Consider the following 23041-nt stretch of genomic DNA (forward strand, 5'->3'; position numbering starts at 1 on the left):
AGGCCTATATGAATATACCTAGACATAACAAATCTCCGCAGTGTTAGATGTTAAAAATGTGCACACAAAACTATGGGATTAATCTAGGGAATTTGATGAATGACAGACGATATAAAACCAGTCTAAATAACCGGACATATAGACAGTCAAACAAACATACAAGCAACTTCTTCACTCAGTCTTTCAGATTAAAACAGGTAGCGCATCGCTACCGTGACGGCAGCTATGCGCCCCGTCACAATGACAGTATGTCAAATCAAGTCATAACCCCCTAAAATCCCATTTTCTTCTTGGAGAGCTAAACAATCTGTCCTCAGACTCTCGACTCAGATCAGAATTTCACACAAAAAAACTTTGACGGGAAAACATCTGAAACATATTCATGCATTTCAAAATGACAAGTTATCCATCCCAATGTCTTCAAAGGAAGCAAAGCGATAAACACCATTAAGCTATTATTGGTATGTTCAGGAGCAGGGTTCAAAATTAGCACCATCCACCAGCCAAATGCTGGTAAAAAATGATTTGCTTCATTCACCAGCCAAAAAACAACAGTAAACCACTGAGTGGCTGGTCAAATTTGAACATTCACTAGCCATTTTGGGTGGTGGACGAAACACTGTTCTGGAGGCTCGATAGCAAAACAAACTTCCAGAAGGTGTTCCTGCTCTTTATTAAGGCATCCTGAACACCCTCTATACAGGATTTCGCCTGTAAAACTGCCCTGTTTTTGGGGGGAGTGTACAGCAAGTGAACAGCGATATCCATAGAATTATTCTTCCCAGACCTCCTGCTTAGCCTTAGCTCATGTTTGTTAAACTGCTTGTTGGGTATGAGAGAAGCCATTCTCACTCATGCGGATGACGACTGTAATTCGGCTACAAAGAGAAACCGCTGAGTCGGCAAAGCCTGCCTGTCTTAGGAAGGTCAAAGCAATCCCGTGTCACTGACAAATGAGCTGTATTTCAGGCGGCGTTCTGCTCTGTTGTCTTTAACACACACACGCACACACACACACACACACACACACACACACACACACACACACACACACACACACACACACTATCCTGAGTAAACGGCATTCAGAGGCCTAAGTTGTCTTTACAGTTAAGTTTTAGTATGTAGAAATTGCTTTTGCTGTGTTATGTTTGCATGGAAAATGCTTCTTTTGATTGCAATAATCTTCCTGTGTCTCTCTCATCACTTACTGCTGATTCAGAAAATCTTTATTTTCTCATCTTAGAAACAGCTGGGGGTGTGGGTGAGGAAAAAAAAAGTAAATATGAACTTCTAGCATAACCATCTTTAGTTACACTGTATCCTAGATTAAACAACAAGAAAGCTTTACTTATTGGGGTTGTTTCCTGCTGGTGCACTTGCTCAACATGTCTAACGTGGTGGGGACAAAAACCCGAGAAAGGATCCTTCGGTCTACTTATCCATAACACCACACTGCGCCCCACTGGTCCTACTGGATACAGAGGAGTTCTGGAGTTTTCCTCCCTGTGATATGAGCTTAGTAGCCTGGTTGACACCATCAGTTGTAACTGAGAGTGGGTCTGGGGAAGGTTCATTCACAGCCCATTTCCAAAGGGGCGTTGCCAATGGACGCCGCTCAAATGCCTCTGAGCGCGATTGGATAGTCCTTCAACCAATCAGACCAACGATCCGAGTGACGTAGCAGTGACAGCGGCATCAACGGGTTGCTGCGCTTCGGTGGCCGTCATGTTGAATGTAAACAAAAAGCTGCTCGCCGTCGCTGCGCTATCGTCATCGTGTAAAGCCCGCCTCAATGGTTGTGATTGGTGCCTCGATTTGGAAAAATTTGGAAATGGGCTTGAATGGTCTCTTGGTCAGACTGACTTGCAGAGAACATCTCAAATTTGCCAGAAGTTGGTCAGGGGTTTCCCAGGCTATGAGCTTAGGCCTCTAGAGCAAAGATCTTCAACAGGGGGTCCAGGACCACTAGGGGGTCCTCAAAGTCACTGCAGGGGGGCCTCCAAGTTATTGTCAAATAAAAATAAAAAAATTCACAACTTAAAATGTTTTAACATAATTCTAACATATGATTAGCAAATATAAATCCCCACTGATGATAGGCTTACTGGCCTATAAGTAACGTAGTCCCTAAGATAGCCACACACAGACACAGTTAATCCTAAGGATTCACTGTGCCACATGTATGTGTAACATTAAAATCATGCCAACAATTATTTGAATAGCTTAGTTTTCTATGCAAAATAGGTATGTATAAAGGCTTTAGGCCGCCCTATACGTTATTGTAGGCCCAGTTTAATATGAAACTTAATTTTATACAATACATGTAGTGGGAGTTCTTGATCGATCTCTCTTTCAGTTAAGAGGTCCTTGGTTTAAAAAACATTGAAGGCCCCTGCTCTAGAGTATGAAGTTGCCCACTATGTCTGGTTTACATCATCAATAGCACACTGACCGTATGGCACGCTGATCCAACAGACAACTCTTTCTAGTTTTCTATATAAAATTTGTATTGTTATAGACACAAAACCACTATTTTCACTGAGGTTGCTGGTTCATAAACATAATTTGCAAAAAGAATTACCATGCCTTACTGGAGGTGAAAGTCCATGTAATTAACATCTAACACTATTAAAGATAGTGATGAAGACGTAGAATTTATTTTTTTCAGTTTGCAGCATTGCAGTCAACAAGAAAAAAAGTTTAAGTTCTCATTTATGCATTTATATTTAAAAAGCAAACAAGTTTTGCAACAAAGTGCATCACAAAGACAGACACATACAGTATGTATACAAGCATAAAAACCCAATTAAAAGCCAGAGAATAAAAGTGGGTCTCAAGATGCATCTTAAAGAAAGGAAATCAAGAAATCAATCTTTTTGATTTAACGCATGACTAAAGAGCACAAGCAGTGGACACTAATGAGGGGGGGAAGTCTGCATTTGTGTGACAAATAAGACCTCTGAGTACTTCATGTGGGGGGAAAGAAAGCCAGGAAGACCCAGGAACAGCTTGAAAATGTCTGTGGAGGCAGAACTCAAGGAAACCTCATCCTGAAAGGAAGCAGAGCTCAAGGAAATCATCCTGAGAGGAAGCAGCCGGAGAAAGTTCATGCTCCCCAAAGAGCAAAATAGGTTCAATGATGAAATGACTTTGTGTGGGCTGAATTAGTCTCCAAAGGGAATCTTATATCGGTTATCTGTCTGTATATGTTCAGTAAGGCAACTTGATTTGTAAGTCATTTCATAGACTTCTTCATACACTTTAAGTGACTTTGATGTTTAGTTGAGAACTCTGAACAATGATGATAGGATTATATGTGGAGATAAGGATGAAAATGATCAAGTGCAAAAATTAAAATCTTAGTGTAGTTTAAAAGGTACTCTAAGCGATGTCACTTCTCTCTCTGTCATTTTTTGTCACATACAGCAAACATCTCCGCACTATCCGCGAGCTGCCGGTCCCCTGAACACACTGTAAAAAAAACGTGGTCTCTGTAGACAGGGTCCACACACGCCAACAAAAACAAAGTGATCCAACCTGGACAATGCAAACATACACAAACCGTGTTCCAGTGTTCAGCCAATAACCGACAAGAAGGATTTGGAGGGGGTGGGGGTATTAGTGCCCACAGAAGGGAGGGGATGGGATGAGGAGGAGGGAAGAGCGAGCTAGTCTTCGTTTTGTTTGAAAATACTTTGAACGTCAACAAGAAGAAACGTCACCCAACATCGCTTAGAGGGCCTTTAATTACAATATGTGCAGGCCTACTCAAATCTTTAAAGTTCATGTCATCACATTTATATCATATATTATATAAGATACATGTGATAAATATACATGAGATACAAATATGTGGTAAATGAAGAAATAATAATAATAATTATTATTATTATTATTTACTGAGTTATGGAAAAGGGGTAGGATTAAATAGGTGTATACTTCTTCCTACTCCTTTTCAGACATGTCCAAGTTGGCCAATGTTACTTGTTTATTGAAGGTTTTGCTTATTTGACTTATTGGCATATTTCTTTGATACTTTGGTTTATTTTTGATATGTCGGAAATAAATTTCTGCATTCATTCATATCGACATCATTTAGAGACTGGATCACTGTAATGACATACTGTATATGTAACTGATGGTTTTAAAAATAGAAAACATGTCTACATTAATTAGTTACCTACAACTCTTCAGACTTACCTAAACAGTCCAACATAAGTTGCTGAGCAGGGTTGTGTGTGTGTGTGTGTGTGTGTGTGTGTGTGTGTGTGTGTGTGTGTGTGTGTGTGTGTGTGTGTGTGTGTGTGTGTGTGTGTGTGTGTGTGTGTGTGTGTGTGTGTGTGTGAGAGAAATTGAGAAGGTGGGACAATTTAAAATTAAATTCAACAGTGCTTTCTTTCTGTTGCAGAGGAGGAAGTTGGAACCACCCAAGGCAAATATTTGTCATCCGCCTGGACAGCAGAGCAGCGAGGACAGAAACTGGTTAGGCAGCATCCATAAATGCATGAGTCCACACTGATCTGTGTGGCTGGACACATTGAAATGTCTAAGTGTGAAACTGCTCCTTTCTTTATACACTTTCTCTCTCCATTCTCACCTCACAGTGCTTCATGGACAGTCAAAGATAAACTATAAATATGCCTTTGGGGCTTACGTTGGTGCACAGTAGAATATGTAATACGTTTGCTTTAAAATGTCTAAAATTAACTATACCTATGTCATACAGTACATGCCAAAAGTTTGGACGCACCTTCTCATTCAATGAGTTTCCTTTTTATTTTCATGACTATTTACATTGTAGATTCTCACTGAAGGAATCAAAACTATGAATGAACACATATGGAATTATGTACTTAACAAAAAAGTGTGAAATAACTGAAAACATGTCTTATATTTTAGATTCCTCAAAGTAGCCACCCTTTGCTTTTTTATTAATAAGGGAAAAAATTCCACTAATTAACCCTGACAAAGCACACCTGTGAAGTGAAAACCATTTCAGGTGACTACCTCATGAAGATCATTGAGAGAACACCAAGGGTTTGCAGAGTTATCAAAAAAAGCAAAGGGTGGCTACTTTGAAGAATCTAAAATATAAGACATGTTTTCAGTTATTTCACACTTTTTTGTTAAGTACATAATTCCATATGTGTTCATTCATAGTTGTGATGCCTTCAGTGAGAATCTACAAAGTAAATAGTCATGAAAATAAAGAAACACATTGAATGAGAAGGTGTGTCCAAACTTTTGGCATGTACTGTATATTTGGTTGTGTTGTGTCTTACATTATCCCAAATGTTTCCAACTATGTTCAAACCCCCCCAAAAATCTGATTTTATTTCAATGACACGGGACATCGCCTGTCAGTGGCGTCATATAACCTTTGACCCCTCTAGTTACTCTAACTTCTGGCAAAACATGGGAACCCAGATGATTTGTTCAAGAGTAATAGTAGATCATACAATGTCACAGAATTGTATTACAATAGCCATAATCGTTTTTTGTCTGCCACGCCACATAATTTTTTCATTGATTTTCAACACAGGAATACAGCGAAGACCTGATTTATCGATGTGATGTTTCAAAATCGATCGACCCAGCTTTAATGTTATTACAACGTGCTACACTGTGAGACTTTCAAATGTTGGGATTTTTATATTTTTTTTTATTGCAGCAGCATAAAGGTTCAAACTGTACAGCATGTACTGGGCTCGGCCAACAGATGGCAGAGCTTCCTCATTCTTCTGTCCGTTTTGTTTTTACTGTAAAAGATTTCAAAATTTGTTGTTCAAAAAGGTGCTATATACATAAAGTTATTATAAAGGAATATACTGCAGACAAAATACACTCTACATTTAGGGTACAGTAAAAGTACAAATCTTTGTCCTACTTCAGGGATCTTCAACAGGGGGTCCGGGACCCTTAGGGGGTCCTCAGAGTCACTGCAGTGGGGCTTCCAAATTATTGTAAATTTTTTTAATGTTGTGTCAAAAATTTAAAAGTCTTAACATGATTCCAACATATTACTAGCAAATATAAATCCCCACTGATGATAGGCTTACTGGCCAATAGGTAATGTAGTCACTAAGGTAGCCATCCACAGATACAGCTCATCCCAAAGGAGTGACTGTTCCACATGTGTGTTCAACATTAAAACATGATTTATAAAATCATGCCAACAAGTATTAGGCTATTTGAGTAGCTTAGTATTCTATGCAAAAACATGCATCTATAAATGCTTTAGGCTTCCCTAAAAGATATTGTAGGACCAGAATAATTTTCAACTTTATTTTATACACTATATGTAGTAGGGGGTCCCTGATCTGTCTTTCATTTAAGGGGTCCTTGGCTTAAAAAAAACATTGAAGACCCCTGTCCTACTTTCTTTTCCCGTTTTATTTTTCAAATTTAAAACAAAATCCACAACATGTCACAAAATATCAGCAATGAATTCAACTTTAACAACTTAAAATGAAATGGTAAAAAAGATTTATGAATAACGATTAGTAAAAAAAAAAGTATATCCATTACTTATTTATTTATGTATTTATTAACACAGAGCAAATGTAGTAAATGCAGCAGGTTTACAGAATGTGTAGCTGTTAAACTGGGTGCCATTTCCTCCAAATAAACCACACTGCTGCACATAATGCAGACGCATGCAGCCTGTAAACATTTTAATAACTTTCTCCTGGTTTTGCCAGTCGTTTAATAAGGTGTATGGTGTCATAGCTGTTAAAAATTCATGGTCACAGGCACACACACACACACACACACACACACACACACACACACACACACACACACACACACACACACACACACACACACACACACACACACACACACACACACACACACACACACACACACACACACACACACACACACACACAACACACACACACACACACACACACACACACACACACACACAGCAGTATGTTTATGACAGCACGGGCCACCAGCAGAGGGCACAGCGAGCCTATGAGGCAGGTCACATGCACTCTGGTCCAACCTTTCCCAAGGTTTCTTATGCAAGACATTCCCTGGGACTGTCCTCCCTTACACTACTGCTCGGCAGTCACGTCCACATGCAGCTGGTGTAAAATAGCCTCATAAATGTCTTTGGAAAACCTCACCACTCTGTGAACTGGAAAAACTACAATCAGTGCAGTCACGACTTGAAGGAGTGGCTGAGAGCATATGACTTAAGTTGAAAAAAAAAACCACTTTCCCTGATGTTATATTCCTGGCCATTAGGAAGTGTATGACACCAATATGAAGTTAAATAATCCATCCTGTTGAGCCAGCTTCCTTCCCTCTTGGAGCTGCTGAGCCGTGTGGAATATGCAGCTCGAAAGAGGATGTGATTTAATCACATTACTGCTTGATCAGCCCTGCCTGAGTCATGGTCCTTAACTCCTGGCCTCTAAATGAATCACAGAGCCACTAAGTCGGGGACAATTTGTATGTCACTGTGTTCAAATCAGCTGCCTTAATGCGATCCAGTCAAACAGTCAACAACAGGTTGTGTCCGCACCCTACCCCAGGCAGCACCGCATGCTGCAGGGTGACTGTCAGGATTTTCAGAGATTTAATGGGAAATTAAGGGATTGGCAGCGAGCAGAGGTGGAATATGACTACATACATTTACTCAAGAACTGTACTTAAGTACACTTCTGAGGTACAGTTAAGTCTTTTCATGCCACTTTATACTTCTATTTGAGAGAGACATATTGTACTTTTTACTGCACTACATTTATCTGACAGGTTCAGTTACTTTACAAATTAAGATTTTTGCAAAAAAAAAGTTTTCATAAGAATTTATCATTTTTCATTGAAAAAAAAATCATTTCATGGTTCAAACTTCTTTGTACACTCTTCTCAAACACTTCAATGTTGAGGTTTTTCTATTCCATCGAATCAGCAGATTAATCCATGATGAAAACAATTAGTTGCAAAAATTGTCCCAGGGGACATTTTCCTGATTATACTTACATAAACTAACTTATTTTCAGTGCAGGACCTTTACTTGTTGTAGCATTTTTACTAAAGCAACAGATCTGAAAACTGGTTGAATGATTTCCCCGTAAAGTGTGAGATAAAGACCTCGTCTTGTTTTCCACTTTTACTACACAGTACTTCCCTCTCTTGTAGTGTGTTTATCCCATCAGATTACTGTCAAGGGTCTAAAAAAAATAAAAGCTCTGATGAAGGAAACAATCAACTAATATTTCCAGAAACCATTACTACAACATTTTCTATCTAGATTAGTATAGTGAGTTCATACCACAGTGGCTACAGCTTTCAAAAACCTGTTAACTGAAATCTGGCAAGCTTCCTGCCACTCACACGTTTCCTTGTAATGGAAGAGAAGAGTTGGATTGTGCAGCTAATAGAAGTCTTGTGGTTTCTCCAGGTCCAGGTCTCATGATTTCATGGAAAGGCATCAGACTCACTAAACCCATGACATGGCTAAAAGGGCACACCTCTCCTGTAACTCACTGAAACACTGGTGTTAGAAAATCAGGAGACTGTGTGTGTGTGTGTGTGTGTGTGTGTGTGTGTGTGTGTGTGTGTGTGTGTGTGTGTGTGTGTGTGTGTGTGTGTGTGTGTGTATCACGCAGGGATTATCACATGAGTCATGGTTCACATAAGTATACAGGCTTGGCACAGGCTTATGCCAAGGGAGGAAAGGATACAAAGAGAGGGAACATTCTTTCGTATTAAGTGACATAAGTGTTAAACTAAACTAGAGCATAATTAGTCTGTGCTTTCCCCCCCTATCAAGAAGCCACTTTACTTATTTTATCATGTATGTATATTTATGGGCTGTTTATTTTACCAAATCATGGAAACCTCTAACTATAGTATATTATTATGGTAAACCCTGACTGAAACGATGAGAAAAAGGAAGGATGCTGGACTTAATTTCTAGACATTACTCAGGTGGATCCATTGACATTGACATTTTTAGTGACCCGCAGCAATACAGAAGAAGATATAAAACGTAATAAAAAAAGGTTAAAAAAAATAAATAAAGTATTGCAAAACACGCCAGGGGCCTCATTTATAAAACTTTGCGTAGATTCTATTCTGAAAGATTTCGTGCGCAAAAAAGTCAGAATTTTCGTACGCAAAAACAATATTCTGATTTATAAAACCTTGGCGGCTACACCGCACGCACTTTCTCGTTATAAATTACGGACTTGCGTTACAGTATGCGGTCATGCACGAGCCTCACGCTCCTCCCAAGGTCTTCCCATATTTGTCCTAATAAGGTCCATGTTAATCAATCAATGAATATTCCAGCCTTGAAAGGAGCCCTTGATCACCAATCACGAAACGGGAAAAATGGGGAAAACACACAATTCAGTGATTGTGAGATCGATGTGCTCCTAACAGAGGTAGAACATCGAAACTAAATCCTGTTTGGAAGCCGTAATGCGTGTGTACTGGTCATATTATTTACACAGCCTTACTACTTAACAGCTCAATTACCAATGATATACATCATTTATGGTTCATATTTGCCATTTACCCCTGTGAGATCACATTTATGATCATATGATCATTTTCGTTTTTTGTGAGAAAGGAAATTCAATTATTAAAAAAGTAAAAAATAGAAACAAGATTTTGGATCATTATTGGTGCAAAACAGGTGAAAGTGCTTGAAATGTGACAATTTGGTTACTTGTATGGTAACTGTGTGGGAATAGCAGGTGCAGAAAGACAACATTCACACACAGACATCTACAATCAGACACGACCACATAAAGACGCGCGCGCGCGCACACACACACACACACACACACACCACACACACACACACACACACACACACACACACACACACACCGCATTTCCCGGGGAGATGCGGTGTGTGTTTTGCGGTGGGAGAGTTTGCTCAGTGTGGGAGGGTCCCCTGCCTCTCCCCGTTGCTGGCAGCCCCTCGCCGGGCGCCGCGACCGGCTCTGGGTCGGTTTAGCAAGAACGGGATTGTTGGGTTCAGGAAAACAAAAACTGGGTTAGGTTCGGAAAACGGGCATACCATCGGAGTTCACTAAAACGCAGTCTACAAAACCTTGGGAGCATTACGCACGATCACACGTGTGGTCAAAAGGTTGCGGAAAACTGGGAACATTTTTACGCATGGAAATTCTTTATAAATCCCGACTATTGCGAGGAATGTTGCGACGACAAATTTCACCGTGCTTCACGCAACTTTTTCTTGCGTAACAGGTTTTATAAATGAGGCCCCAGGTGTGTATAATAAAGTGTTGGGAGTAGATTTAGCAGCAGTTGGGCATGGGTGGTAATATTTACAGTCAGTCCTCAACAGCTATGGAAGGGTGGGGGGGGGGTGGTGATAGAGGTTACAGCTCTCGGGGGAAAAGCTGTTCTTCAGTCTGTTTGTTCAGGCTTTGATGGCTCTGTAACTCTTCCCTGATGGCATGGGACAAACAAGACCGTGACCTGGGTGTCCCAAGTTTGGGAGCATAGTTCCCACAATCCTCTGTGTCGTTTTTTTAATAAGTCTGTCTGGCTCTCGTCGGTGCAACTGGCATACCACCGTGGCTCAGTCGCAGCGAAATGCTCTATACGGTGCTTCTGTGGAAGCTGATCAGGAGCCGTTTGTTCCGGGTGTAAGCATTAAAGCAAAGTGGTCATGCATTGTGATTTATGAGCAGATAAAAGCTCGAGATTATAGCCATCAACAAATGCATGAACATATAAATAGATTTTTCAGTGGATAATATCTCTAACTTTGCCCTGCCAATGAACCCTTGGGCCTCTCATATATCTGCTAATGGTCCTGTGGCCAGGCATTGTAAATATCTACAAGTACTGATCATGACTGCAGTATTTTGCTGGTTGGTAAAGTGACTCTGGAGACTCTCAGGAGGTGATGCTGGGGCTCTGGAGGCCATGGGCTATTTTAGACCCTTTTTAGGGGGGGGCTCAAGTCCCCCTAAATTTCATCTCATCTCAGCCCCCCCCCCTTGTTTTAATTTATAATAGTAGTTCAAGTCATACTTTGTGAACTTTGTTAGTGACAGAGGACAAACAATTACAGGTTCAAAGCGCTTGGAACAGGTTTAATATCCTGTGCTGCTGTCGCAGATACTACGCACCTGTAACCCATGTCAAGGAAAGGGTTAACAGAAACTTACTGTTGGCCAATCAATCAGAGGTGGTTGTGCCAGACTCAGAGTCAATAGGCTCGTTCGAGACGATCCAGGTCTGCGCAGAATCGATCACCAGCGATCGCCGCCCAATGCATGGCGGTTAGATTTGTGCCCGACTTGATCCCGACTTGCTTACGTCATGCACACGCGCCGCAGGTTTGAGACGCAGGCAGCGCAGTTGCTCTCCACCGACTGCAAGACCCAGGTGGACCCAGGGCATGCTGGGAAACGCCGGCCTCTCAGCTGATCCAACAGCTGATTGGTTCAGAATCGACTCAACATGATGACGTTTTATATACACTTTTTATTGATTTTGATTGAGAGGGATTTTAACTGCCATTTGTCGGATTTAAATCTGTACAAATCACAAAATATTATCAAACTAAGACGCAAACTAATGAAAAGTCTCTCCTAGAACAAATATGCAGCTTTTAAAAAGGCCTTAAAAAACCTTTTCTCATCCAGTTAGTAGAAATAGGGCACTAGCCTACCTATAGACAAAACATTCTGCCAGATTTGAAGAGTTTTTGTGGTTTTGAGGAATATTTCACAGAAGAGATTACAGTATTTGGGTTTTTGTTTCTCACCGATATCCAGTGAGCTGGACTTAGCTGGTCAAAGTGATGTCATACACTTCCACGCGTTCAGTTTAACATTTGAATCAATCACAAAATCAATGTGTGATGACACTGACAGGTCAGTAAAATGTAGGCCTACTTAAACCAGACAGACACTATCTTGACGAAGCAAATTAGCTGACGTTAAGAGTGTTAAACTCTTGATAATGATAATGTAGAGGGTCAGAGGGTTTAAGGCTAACAAGAATCATTACTGTATGTAATGAGGAAATGTGTATCACAATAGGATCCAATTTACAAAAACAAGCCAGTTTTATTTTTTTTTGGTTAATTTGATTTATTGCCAATTTGTTTACACAATATGGCTCCAATAATGCTTAGGACAGGGCCTTGACCAACTGCCACTTTGCTCATTTGAAAGCCATGATGTCTCTCGCTGTGGGCCAAATTCTCTTGGCGGGCAAAGCAGAGAAAGGGGAGGTAACCTTGCTCCTTATGACCTCATAAGGAGAAGATTCCAGATCGGCCCATCTGAGCTTTCATTTTCTCAAAGGCAGAGCAGGATCCCCAGGGCTCGGTTTACACCTATCGCCATTTCTAGCCACTGGGGGACCATAGGCAGGCTGGGGGAACGCATATATTAATGTTAAAAAAAAACCTCATAAAGTGACATTTTCATGCCATGGGACCTTTAAAGCGCAATTAGGTTAATAGTTGCATCTTACTTAATCAGAATCAGCTTTATCGGCCATGTTTGCGTAAACAAACAAGGAATTTGACTCCGGTTAATCTTTGATCTCAAAGTACAACACTCACTTAACATAAAGAATAAAAACCGAAAGGACAGTAAGAAATATAAAAACAAATACTGTTAAGTATACAGTATAACAATACAATAGAGTTTACAAATTTACAAGAAATATACAACAATTGAAGAGAGGGAAGAAATAGTGAATCTGGAGCATCACGCTGTTGTATCTTGTCTATTTCCTCGTACTCCCCAGTCTATTTTCAGAGGTATAAACAGGGGGCGGAGCCTGCTTCCAAAAGGAGTGGATTTGGTGACGTCACTCGAGCCAGCGCCCCTGCGCACCACACAAGTTGGAACACGCGCTCACGGCTCAGGGGCTCACCCACCGAGAAGAAGCTCCAGACGTCAGTTGAAAACATGGCGTTGAGCATGAGGACTGTCACCAGTGTACAGAGGGGAACAAAAACCGCCGCCACGGCCACTGCGTTTCTCTAAAAAAAAAAAAAAAAGTCAGCGACGGATTACATTCTGCCTGCTGAAGCTAGCCGGAGCACGTTCATCTTCAATTCATCCTTTTTTTTGTTTTTTTTTCTGGGGACGGAGCGTAACGTTAAAGCCAGTAAGGTTACAGGATTAGAACGTTTACCTGGACAATTTGACAACAGAATGTGTGCCGATTTATTTAGCTAGCTAGCTAACCAACGTTTATTTACGCGGTAGGTGCTATAACGCTTAGTAGCTAGCTAACGTTATCGATCCTGTCAAGCCTTCAGCTGTTTGGGTTATAACTCCTTGTGCACTCAGAGCTTAACGTTACTAGTCAGTAATAACAACATGATTCGGTGAACTGTTGCTGCTTAAATTGCTTCTCACTCAGGTCCCGTGAGCGTAATTGTAATTCACCTGAGCGTCATATACCAACTTTATATCATTTTTATACTTTAAAAGCCAAATAGCGTTGAGGAAATGTCAGACAATCAGAGCTGGAACTCGTCCGGTTCCGAGGAAGATGTAGAGCCCAGAGATGAGTCTGGACATCTTGTTGGCGTCGTCGACTTGAGCGGAGTCCTTAGTAAGGTAAGTCATGTTTTTGGTCAAACTTGATTTCCTCCGAGTTAGCTAGCTCGGTCAATATCACTGCCAAGTCCTAATTCAGGAAAAGAAAGAAAGCCAAACAGCCAGGTGTTGTGGCGTTAATGCATTTGGGTTGCAAACACATAAACACACTGGGTATATTTCCACCACAACAAATAATGCGCCAGCATTGCTTACGAATGGAATAGAAGTGACTGAGGGATGAGCCGTACTAAAAAGGGATGAATTAGTTGTAATGTGGAGGGGCTGATTCATGTAATCGGACTCAATTATTTTGCTATTCAGGAGTTGACCGCTTTATTTTAAGAGCAATTTGGGGAAATAAGATCAAATCTACTTAAGAATAACTAACTGATCATCAGCTGATGAACTCACAGGTTAATCTTTAAAGATTGCCAGTGCCAAAACAAACTCCTATCTGCCTGTTTTTGTAGACACCGATGCTTGGGCAGTTTTTGTTGTTGGTAATGAGGGGATCAAAAGGGAGATGAAGGCTGGAAAAACAAGAAGAAGAAGAACTGTGCAATCAACTTATGTTTGTTTTGGACCGAAAGATTAGCTCTGTCTTGCACGGCAAATACACCACTGTATAAAATTCACCGCTCAGGAATATGAGACCGGTAATCCCCACTGAAGCAAAAGGAAAGCCCCCCCCCCCATTGAAAATGAGCAGCGGGGTATGTAATGCACCAGCCAGCTACATTAGCTCATAGATCCCTCTATTCATTTACTGTGGTAATGAGTGGAGCTAAAAGTGCATAGCTCATTCCAGGTTTATACATGTGAGATTACCTGTATATTAATGTTAAACCTGTAGTATTAGGTGTTCAGTCGCGTAGACATGTTTGCACAATTCTGTTACCAGTATAATTAATTAGTGCAGCTATTATTTGGCCTAGTGTAACGTTACATGTGCAGACATTGACGTTTCCCCATCAAAAAGATTAAAAGTCTTTGTGCTGATTTTGTAATCGAACGGCTCATTTCAAAAGGTTGAAGCAGGCCCTCTGCATATTCCGTTGCCATGTCTGCTATGATAATGCAGATACAGCAAAGGGTGTTAGTGTTATGGAAAAAATTATCAGTGATCCTGTAAATATTGCTTTGACAACAGTATGCAAGGTGCAGGACAACCTTTGCTGGGATGCTGGTACAAGTGAACTGTGTAAAAAAAAAAAATTTAAATAAAAAGCTATTGTTGATCTGTTCGGTTTTCTTCAGTAAACAGACCGTTAAGTCTCCGGCTAGACAAAGTCTTGGTAACCTTTTTGGCCAAATGCTTCTGCTCACTTTGTTTTGGCCAGATTGAACACAGTTTTAATTAGTTAAGCTGTCACAAGCTAATGCGGCATTAATGTCACTGTCTAAACAGATGGCATGCTGACCCGCTAGCCAAGCATATTGTGAGATTAAGCCGATCTGCATTCAGAAAAGCTCACCTCTTCAATCATACTAAGCCCTTTACACGTCATCAAATTTATGAGGATTAATCAGGACATAAAATCCCACATGTGAGCCAGCTCACATCCGTGCAAACATACACATACTGTAGTTTTTACGTTTGTAATGTACACCGAGTTGCCAGTAAAATGGAAACTACTCTCAAATAAACAGTCCTTTTAATGAAGACTGGAAACCTTTCAATACAACATCACTACAAAGTGCAGCCTCTAAACCACCAACAACAACTGGAAAGTGGTATTTATTTTAAAAAGGAAGGTGGTATTTATTGCAAAGACATAATATTCCATTACATTGTAGAAATGTTTTTTTATTTCTCTTGACCCGCAACATACAAAAGACATTAATTAAAGCGCTTTATTTTTCAGTGGACAAATTACATCCATGGATGGCAGGACCGTTGGGTGGTCCTGAAAAACAACACACTGAGCTACTACAAGTCTCAGGATGAGACGGAGTATGGCTGTCGCGGTTCCCTCTGCCTTAGCAAAGCTGTTATTACTGTGAGTACTAATGACTTTCACTACAAAGCAGCGCTCCTCCTTTCTGTTGACTGTGCTTCAATATGACAATCTTTTTACTGCAAGCAATGGAGCGTATTTGACGAAAGCTCTGTGCTCTTGATTGCAGTTTTCGTTGTGCAATATTGGCCCTTTGAAATGTCTTACAAGAATGTACGCTGTTGTTTGTGCAAGAGGGCTACATTTGCCAAGAAATAGGAACCATCACTCTCGCTATTAAGCCACCAAACAGCCACATTTACTGTGACTAACATCCGCTGCTAATCAAGACCTGAGAGGATACTCTGTTATTTAAATTGCAAAGGTAGCCACAAACCATCCTTCATCACTTCACCTACAGCTTCAGCTGATATTCTGAAGACTGTGTTCTAGTCCGACCTTCCATTCAGAAAAAAAAGCCAAACAACCAGGTGTTTGTGGAGTCTTGACCTTCTCCTTCTATTGGTTGACTGGCTGTAATATGGAAGGGCAAATTTGTGTAATCTGACTCAGTTATTTTGCTATTCAAAGTTGACATAGCTTTGTAAACCTTTAAATAATCAGGTCAGCAATTTGGGGAACTAAGATTCAATTATTACATATAAACTAAAGAGTATATTTTTGCCATCAGCTGATGAACTCACTGGTTAATCTATCTTGATTGACAGTGCCTATGCAGACTATTTTGTAGGGCTGCACGATTATGGCCAAAATGATAATCACGATTATTTTGATCAATATTGAGATCACGATTAATTATCACGATTATTTGTTGATTTTAGCCAAAACAAAATTTTATTGTCACATAATGATATAATTATAACTGCTTTTACATCCATATTGTGCTACATTCCTACTAATACATCCATATTGTGCTACATTCCTCCTTTATTGAAGGATACTGTGAAGGAGTATGCCATTTCAGCGTGCTGCGACCGCTTTCCAGACATGCATGTTTGCCGTGGAAAGATACAGGCAACGCAATTTTCTGTTCACGTTAACGGCGGATATGGTGCCCGGTATCTACCAGACAAATAGCACTACGGATTTCTGTGGCACATTACACTGCCACTTACATGTCTGCGTTGGCGTCTGATGCTCGAAACCCACGTTAGAGGCAACATAAACATCGCTGAATGTCACGCTAGTAAACACTAATAACACGCATTACAGCAGGTAACGTTAGCCTACCGTTAGCCACAGTAGCTGACTGCTCAACAGTGTAGTGTGTCTGTATTTCACTGTAGGTTTCCAACAGCGGGACGTCCAACAGTCTGCTGCTAAAGCTATGAGCTAAAAGAAACAAACTAGCACTGGTCACTGCTGTTGTCTGAAAAACAACACAGCCGGGACAAAACGTTGCGTTTACTGGTAAACTGGTAAACATTGTGACCGGCTTATGATGACCGACTGCTACCTGTTGTGGAATTTTCCTCACGTTACTCTTGTCCTCTGTGACTGTCTACATCTAGAAACTAAGCTGCGCGGTGCAGGCAGGGAACAGCTCTGATTGGCTCATGGAGACATGTGATCAGACAGTGGTTTATGGAGCGCTAGATTGGCTTTGCAAAAACTGTTCTATGAACGGAATGACGCATTTTAAATATCGCTCGATCACGCAAATTTGATCGTGGGAAGCCAAAATCGTGATCGTGATTAAAATTCGATTAATTGTGCAGCCCTACTATTTTGTCTGCCTAAATGCTTGGACAGTTTTTGTTGTTGGTAATGATGTAATCAAAAAAGTAGATGAAGGCTGGAGGAAGAACTGCAACTGTATAAAATTCATCAAATTTTAACTTTGGCCACACTTTTTTTCCCACATTGCATGCTTTGTTTAAATGTCAAGCAATGGCAACGTTGTGTCGCAATGTGATGCCACAAAAATCATTTGCTTCTAATAAAAAAAAAAAAAGTCTTAGTTGTGTGTTGCTCATTGCATTTGGTTTGGCTTGCTTGTGGAAACAACTCAGAAGAACTTTTAGCTGGAGCAAGAAATATAAAATGCTGCTTCACTTTTATCTGACTAAAGTACGTTTTTCAGTTTCCATTTTATGAACACAAAGTCAGGGTATTCTAACGCTGTAATATACCATCCAAATCAACATGAATGGGATAAGCTGATCACATGAGGCGCACACACTGATTCTGCTTCTTTGGGCGTTGTACCCGCCTCCCTCTCCTTCTCCCTTAGCCTCTCATATAGTTTAGAGAAGTCTGGTACATAATATACAAGATGTGATTCAGATGTTAGGCATCCACCATATGTTTCTATTAAATCCATGAAGGGATCCATGTGCAGGCCTAAGGCTTGACTTATTGTCGGCAATTCAGGATTTCTCAAAAACTTGTTCTTCAACTCTAGGTGAAATTATTGTTTTACAAACTCCTGATTATGTCCCAAGTTATGTTTGAGCGAAACTGGCCTGTCAGGTGACAGTTCTAGTTTCACAACAACATGCTATGGTAACACTTTACTGTAAACTCCATCATGACTAGTAATGCTGTGTCACTCACTGCGTAGGATAGGCCAAGAAATTGGAGCAGCGGTAACAGTATATTGAAGCAGAGACTCCCAAACCTATCAAGATTTTTAATAATGTACTGTCTCAGAGATCCAAAAGGGGGCTACCACACTGCTAAACGCCGAGAAAATAAATCCCAATGCGTCAACAGTGATTGTGTTCACACTGTTGAACCTTGCATTATGTTTCAGTGGGAACTCAGTGTCACTCATTGACTGAAGCTCCGTATGAGTCTCTCTCTAAACAGTGACAAGGGAAATTAATAAGTTGCTGTTCCCAGGCAGCAGAAAGCAGGCGTTGCTGCTATTTGTTCAGCTTCATCCATTCCCAGCTTACGTAAATAATAACCTCCATGTAGCACTCTACTGTAGTCATTTCTCATTCCAATGGAAAATGCCTAAAAACTCTGGGGTGCCAGTATTTATCAGTTTTTTTCCCCATTTATTTCTTTTCCCCTCATGGCTTTCATATTAACTCTCAGACACAGATGCACCATGGTACAGTAGGTTATCAGACATAGTTAAGAGTAAGGAATATCTACCTTCACATCTGTTGTGGCCAAAGAATCTTTTCATTGACACCATACTTCATTTTCACAGTTTTGAGGCTTCATACTTTGTGGTTTCAATTTGGCCCAGAGTTAGGAGCTTGGATCAGAGGCTGCTGATGCCATGGGGATAAAAAAAAATAAAAAAAAGAATTCTGAATAAAGAATAAAAGCTTCCACAGAACACTTATTGTCATACTGTATCTATTAGGGCTAAAACTAATTCTTATTTCCATTATCGAGTAATCTTCTGATAATTTTTTCCATAATATAGTGAATACTTATTTTCGGACATGCTGTTTGATGCTGTGCTCTCCTACTTCAATGCTTAACAAATCTATCTCTTTCTCTCCCTGACCCTGTCTTTCACTGGTTGAAGCCTGAAAATAGTGTAAACAAATTAATAACCTAACTAATTACACTGGTGGGAGTGTTGAGCTCTATTTCAGACTGATACCTCCGGTTCAGGCTGGTCCTCATCCTAAATATGTGCCTTTTTCAGTCGCGGAAAATACTTTTAAATTCTCATCTGGATTGAAGCAGCAAACATTCAGTGTAAGAGTAAAAAAATGACATAACATTATTTATAATACATTTATTGATTCACAGCTGCTACATATAGTGTTTTGACCTCGACAACCCAACTGCATTTTACCGCAAACTTGCTTAACTTACTAGTTAACTTTCTAAAGCAGGCACAATCGCTTGTTTGCCAAGAGTCGGGTCGGTGATTGTGAATGTGTGATTGTGTAAAGGGGTTGAGATATATACCGACCTTTTGTGAACTTGTGAATTTCGCCAGCTGTCTTCTCTCCTTTATGAAGACAGACGCTGTGTGCACGGTGGGCTCGATGGCGTTTTAAGCCTCCAACGTCGCCTTACAGGCAGCTTATCCTCACTTTAAATCTAAACTATAACCGTTGCTGCGCTGCCTGGAAAGAAAAAGAAATGCAGAAAAACGTGTTTTAAATAGCGTTTAAATAGTGATAGTGAGGCGCACTGCTACACATTAGGTGCGGGAAAACACTGAGAGAGAAGTCTGTGGTTGAAGTTGCATTGAGTCATTCACAGATTTCACTTAGGGAACTAATGTTGAGAAACCTGGGCAGACCTGAATGTGTGACATGTTCATTGCAGAACAACCACAGAAAATGTCCGGAGGCATTTCTCAAAAGAGCAAATTGACACAGTATTAAAAACCCAAGATTGGTGCTATGGTTGCTAAACCAAGCTAGGCTCGTACGACCAAGGATACACATACTAAAGGCTAGCTTAGCAGATAACATGAATCAACTCTGCTATCCCTGCATGCTCCATTTAACTTGAGCGTGAGACCTAAGCTTGCCTGAGTGTGGATCTTCCCCTACGTCTAATAGGGGTTGTGCCGTGTTTGGGACTCACTCAGCCACTTCTCGTCTGCGATCCCGAACCGGCCTGCTCGCTCCAGTGTCTCTCAGCTGTGTCCTCCAGCCCGCTCTGAGTGTAGTTGTTCAGTTTAAAAAAAATTTACATAGTTGTGTCGTGTGGGGAAACAAGAGCAGCTTCTGTCTTCATCAGGTTTCTTAGTGTGTCAGCCTGCAGCTTGCTGGGTTTAATTGATTCCAAGCCAACAAGCTGCAGGTGCAGCTTAATTGGGCTTAATTGAGTCACAGACCACACCCCGCATATGTGCATATGTCAGTCTGATCCTGTCAATCAGGTTAAAACCACACCTACTCCCTACCATCCCCAGTTCCTCCACTTCGTTCCTTCCACGCGTCATAGACCGTCCCACCGAGGAAGCATGGGAGGGACGGAGGAAATCATAGGAGGAGAGAGGAAACGAGGAAATGTGTTTATAGTGGGACGAGACGTCCTTTCCTCTGAAGCGTCATGTGAATTCGTCAGCTGTATGGGCGGAGTTAGCAACGGCTTTCAGCTGCACGGGTTCCGCAAAGGCTGCTCACTTGTATCCTCGCTCACGGCTCCTCAGAGATCCCTCCTCAGTCCTTGATCCTCTGTCCTCGGGGCCGGAATAAGAGCTTTGAGATGGCCTTCACGAAGGAGTGCCAGAACAACTTCCGGTTCAACCGAGAAGCAAGGAGCTATTAAATGAGGAATGTGAGATGCACCTATAGACTGAACACAATAAATTAGCCATAAAAACAGCTTACAACTAGGGCTGGGCGATATGGAGAAAATCAAATATCACGATATTTTTGACCAAATACATCGATATCGATACCGCAACGATATTGTAGTGTTGACTATTGGTGCTTTCACAAATATTTGCTCAATGAGATTTTTGATAAATAACCATCAGTAATGTGGATATAATGAATAAGTGGGTAAAGGCAAATAATAGAACAGTTACAACAGTCTGGTAAGTTCAGAAAATGACATCACTTTACGGTAATGCAGCCTTTAAAACCAGGAAAAGACACTTATGCCATATTACAATATTACGATATCCAAAATCTAAGACGATATCTAGTCTCATATCACGATATCGATATAATATCAATATATTGCCCAGCTCTACTTACAATAAAATGCAATCAAATATACTTTAAACTAATGCCTCAAGTTTCATCAGACCTGAGACAACATCTGTTTGACACAGTCTTGACTAAAAGGGAGGATATATTAAAGCGCTGCATGATTAGATTGCATTATACACTGTTTGTTTTATTGTGTCTACACAATAGTAAAGGTAGGTCACAACAAGCACCGTCTTTTTGTGGTCACACCCACCTTCGTTACTCGGAAACGTAAGGACACTGAATTAGATACCATTCAGTGTAACTTACAACCAGCATATCTGGTGTCCAGTTATCCAGTTAGTCAACGTTATCCTGGACTGGATTGAATAGAAATGTTAACTAGCTCACTTTAAAATACTGTTGTTGCATCGACTGTTGCTAATAGTTCATCACCCTGTGTTCCGTACATTCAATGACAAACATGAAAACCATTTAACTCTTGTGCTGACATGGACATGGACTATCTTGTCATGCTCTTCCAAGTTGCAGGTACATGTGAATGTAAGGTTGTTTGTTGGTGCCAATGTGTCTCTTCACAACATTTCCTTCAAAGGCTGCTAACCAGCATTTCCATTTTTAGATTCATGGTCAGTTATTAAGAGCACAATGGCCTACTTGTAATTCCCTCTCTCACTGGAATAGTGAGTAGCACAGACTGAAATGTATAGTAGCTTAGTGCTGGATTGTTTTTAGTTCTTCAAGGCAGGGGCTCTGGATGCAACAGTTGGGCTTTTTTTTCCCTCTCCATATCTGTCACAAAAGGATATGGAAAGCAAATGACTTAAGGTCAATCGGAGATTGAATAGATCGTTGGGAATGACGTCAGGCGTGGTGGAAATTGCAAAGTTTCTTCAACTAGGAAATGAGACTTCCTCATGACTTGTGATTTCCTCTACATAAGGGGTCATGACGAGGGTCAAGAACCACATGCCCAAGTCTGTGTGTGTGTGTGTGTGTGTGTGTGTGTGTGTGTGTGTGTGTTTTGTGTGTGTGTGTGTGTGTGTGTGTGTGTGTTTGTGTGTGTGTGTGTGTGTGTGTGTGTGTGTGTGTGTGTGTGTGTGTGTGTGTGTGCGCACACGTGTCGTTATCAACCTTGTTTTTTTTTTAGCCTTCCTGTTCCTTGCCTTTCACTCTGACCACTTGGTGAGTCAGTGTTTCCTGCACAAGGGATCCCGTTTTGGTGTCCTAAGTCCACAGAAAGATGTTCCTGGCAACAGGCCTCAGTAATAATGATGAAAGAACAACATACTACATTAGTCTGAATCTCCTCTGAAGAGAGCATAATTATGATGTTTAAATTTGCACAAATGAGTAAAGAAATCCAGTTAGGTCTGGTGTAGCTAGGGTTTCTCAGTGTTTGCATTGGTTTCAATCCCACCTATGTTTTTTTTTAGGTATTGAAAATCACAGGCTTTTTTTTGTTGTTGTTTGAAGGGAGCTCCCATCCTTCAGTTCTGGAGACTGTGACTGCAAACACGTACACACCAGCCCAAAATGGTTTGAAAGGGAGAGGACAGAAGGGCAGTCTTTTTGAAGCTGAGTTGGAAGTTTGCGTTTGAAGAAAATAGAGACAGAATAAAGCGGTCTCATCATTCGGTTTTGGCATTTATAGTACTTGTTACACTGCGGTACAGGCGGAAAAAACAACTTGATATCTTTAGCTGTAAATTATTTGATAATATTAGTTTCTCCCCTTCCTTTCCGGTTCTCCCTCCATCATGCTCTCCCTTCTAAAACCATAAAATTTAAAACTATCCAAAACAAATAAGACACAGAAAGATGAGTCCCTAGTATCAAAGACGTTGACACTGATTATCTGAATGTGTGATATATTTAGGGTTGAGCTACTGCTGGGCCCCACAAAAAGGGA

General features: G+C 40.7%; 1 protein-coding gene and 1 long non-coding RNA gene across 6 annotated transcripts in view; one reads left to right on the top strand and one right to left on the bottom strand.

Annotated features, from left to right (window-relative positions):
- Positions 1-6876: 6876 nt before the first annotated feature.
- On the bottom strand, positions 6877-20268 carry LOC120545371. Its single transcript, XR_005636686.1, has 3 exons — positions 20051-20268; positions 19425-19581; positions 6877-7153 (listed from the first exon to the last, which is right to left on the bottom strand). It is a non-coding gene; the product is annotated as an uncharacterized LOC120545371 (long non-coding RNA).
- Positions 12887-23041, top strand: part of LOC120545370 (ceramide transfer protein-like) — a 31037-nt gene continuing 20882 nt past the window's right edge. For 3 of the 5 annotated variants that reach the window (XM_039779616.1, XM_039779619.1, XM_039779620.1), the window contains exons 1-2: positions 12888-13598; positions 15446-15580. In XM_039779616.1, coding sequence (XP_039635550.1) covers positions 13488-13598; positions 15446-15580 — 246 coding nt within the window. In that variant the 5' untranslated portion in view covers positions 12888-13487. Of the gene's footprint in view, positions 13599-15142; positions 15332-15445; positions 15581-23041 lie in introns of those variants that run through there. The other 2 variants (XM_039779618.1, XM_039779617.1) reach the window with 2 other exon arrangements.

Source organism: Perca fluviatilis, chromosome 17 (genome assembly GCF_010015445.1).
Source record: "Perca fluviatilis chromosome 17, GENO_Pfluv_1.0, whole genome shotgun sequence".
Taxonomy (NCBI): Eukaryota; Metazoa; Chordata; class Actinopteri; order Perciformes; family Percidae; genus Perca; species Perca fluviatilis.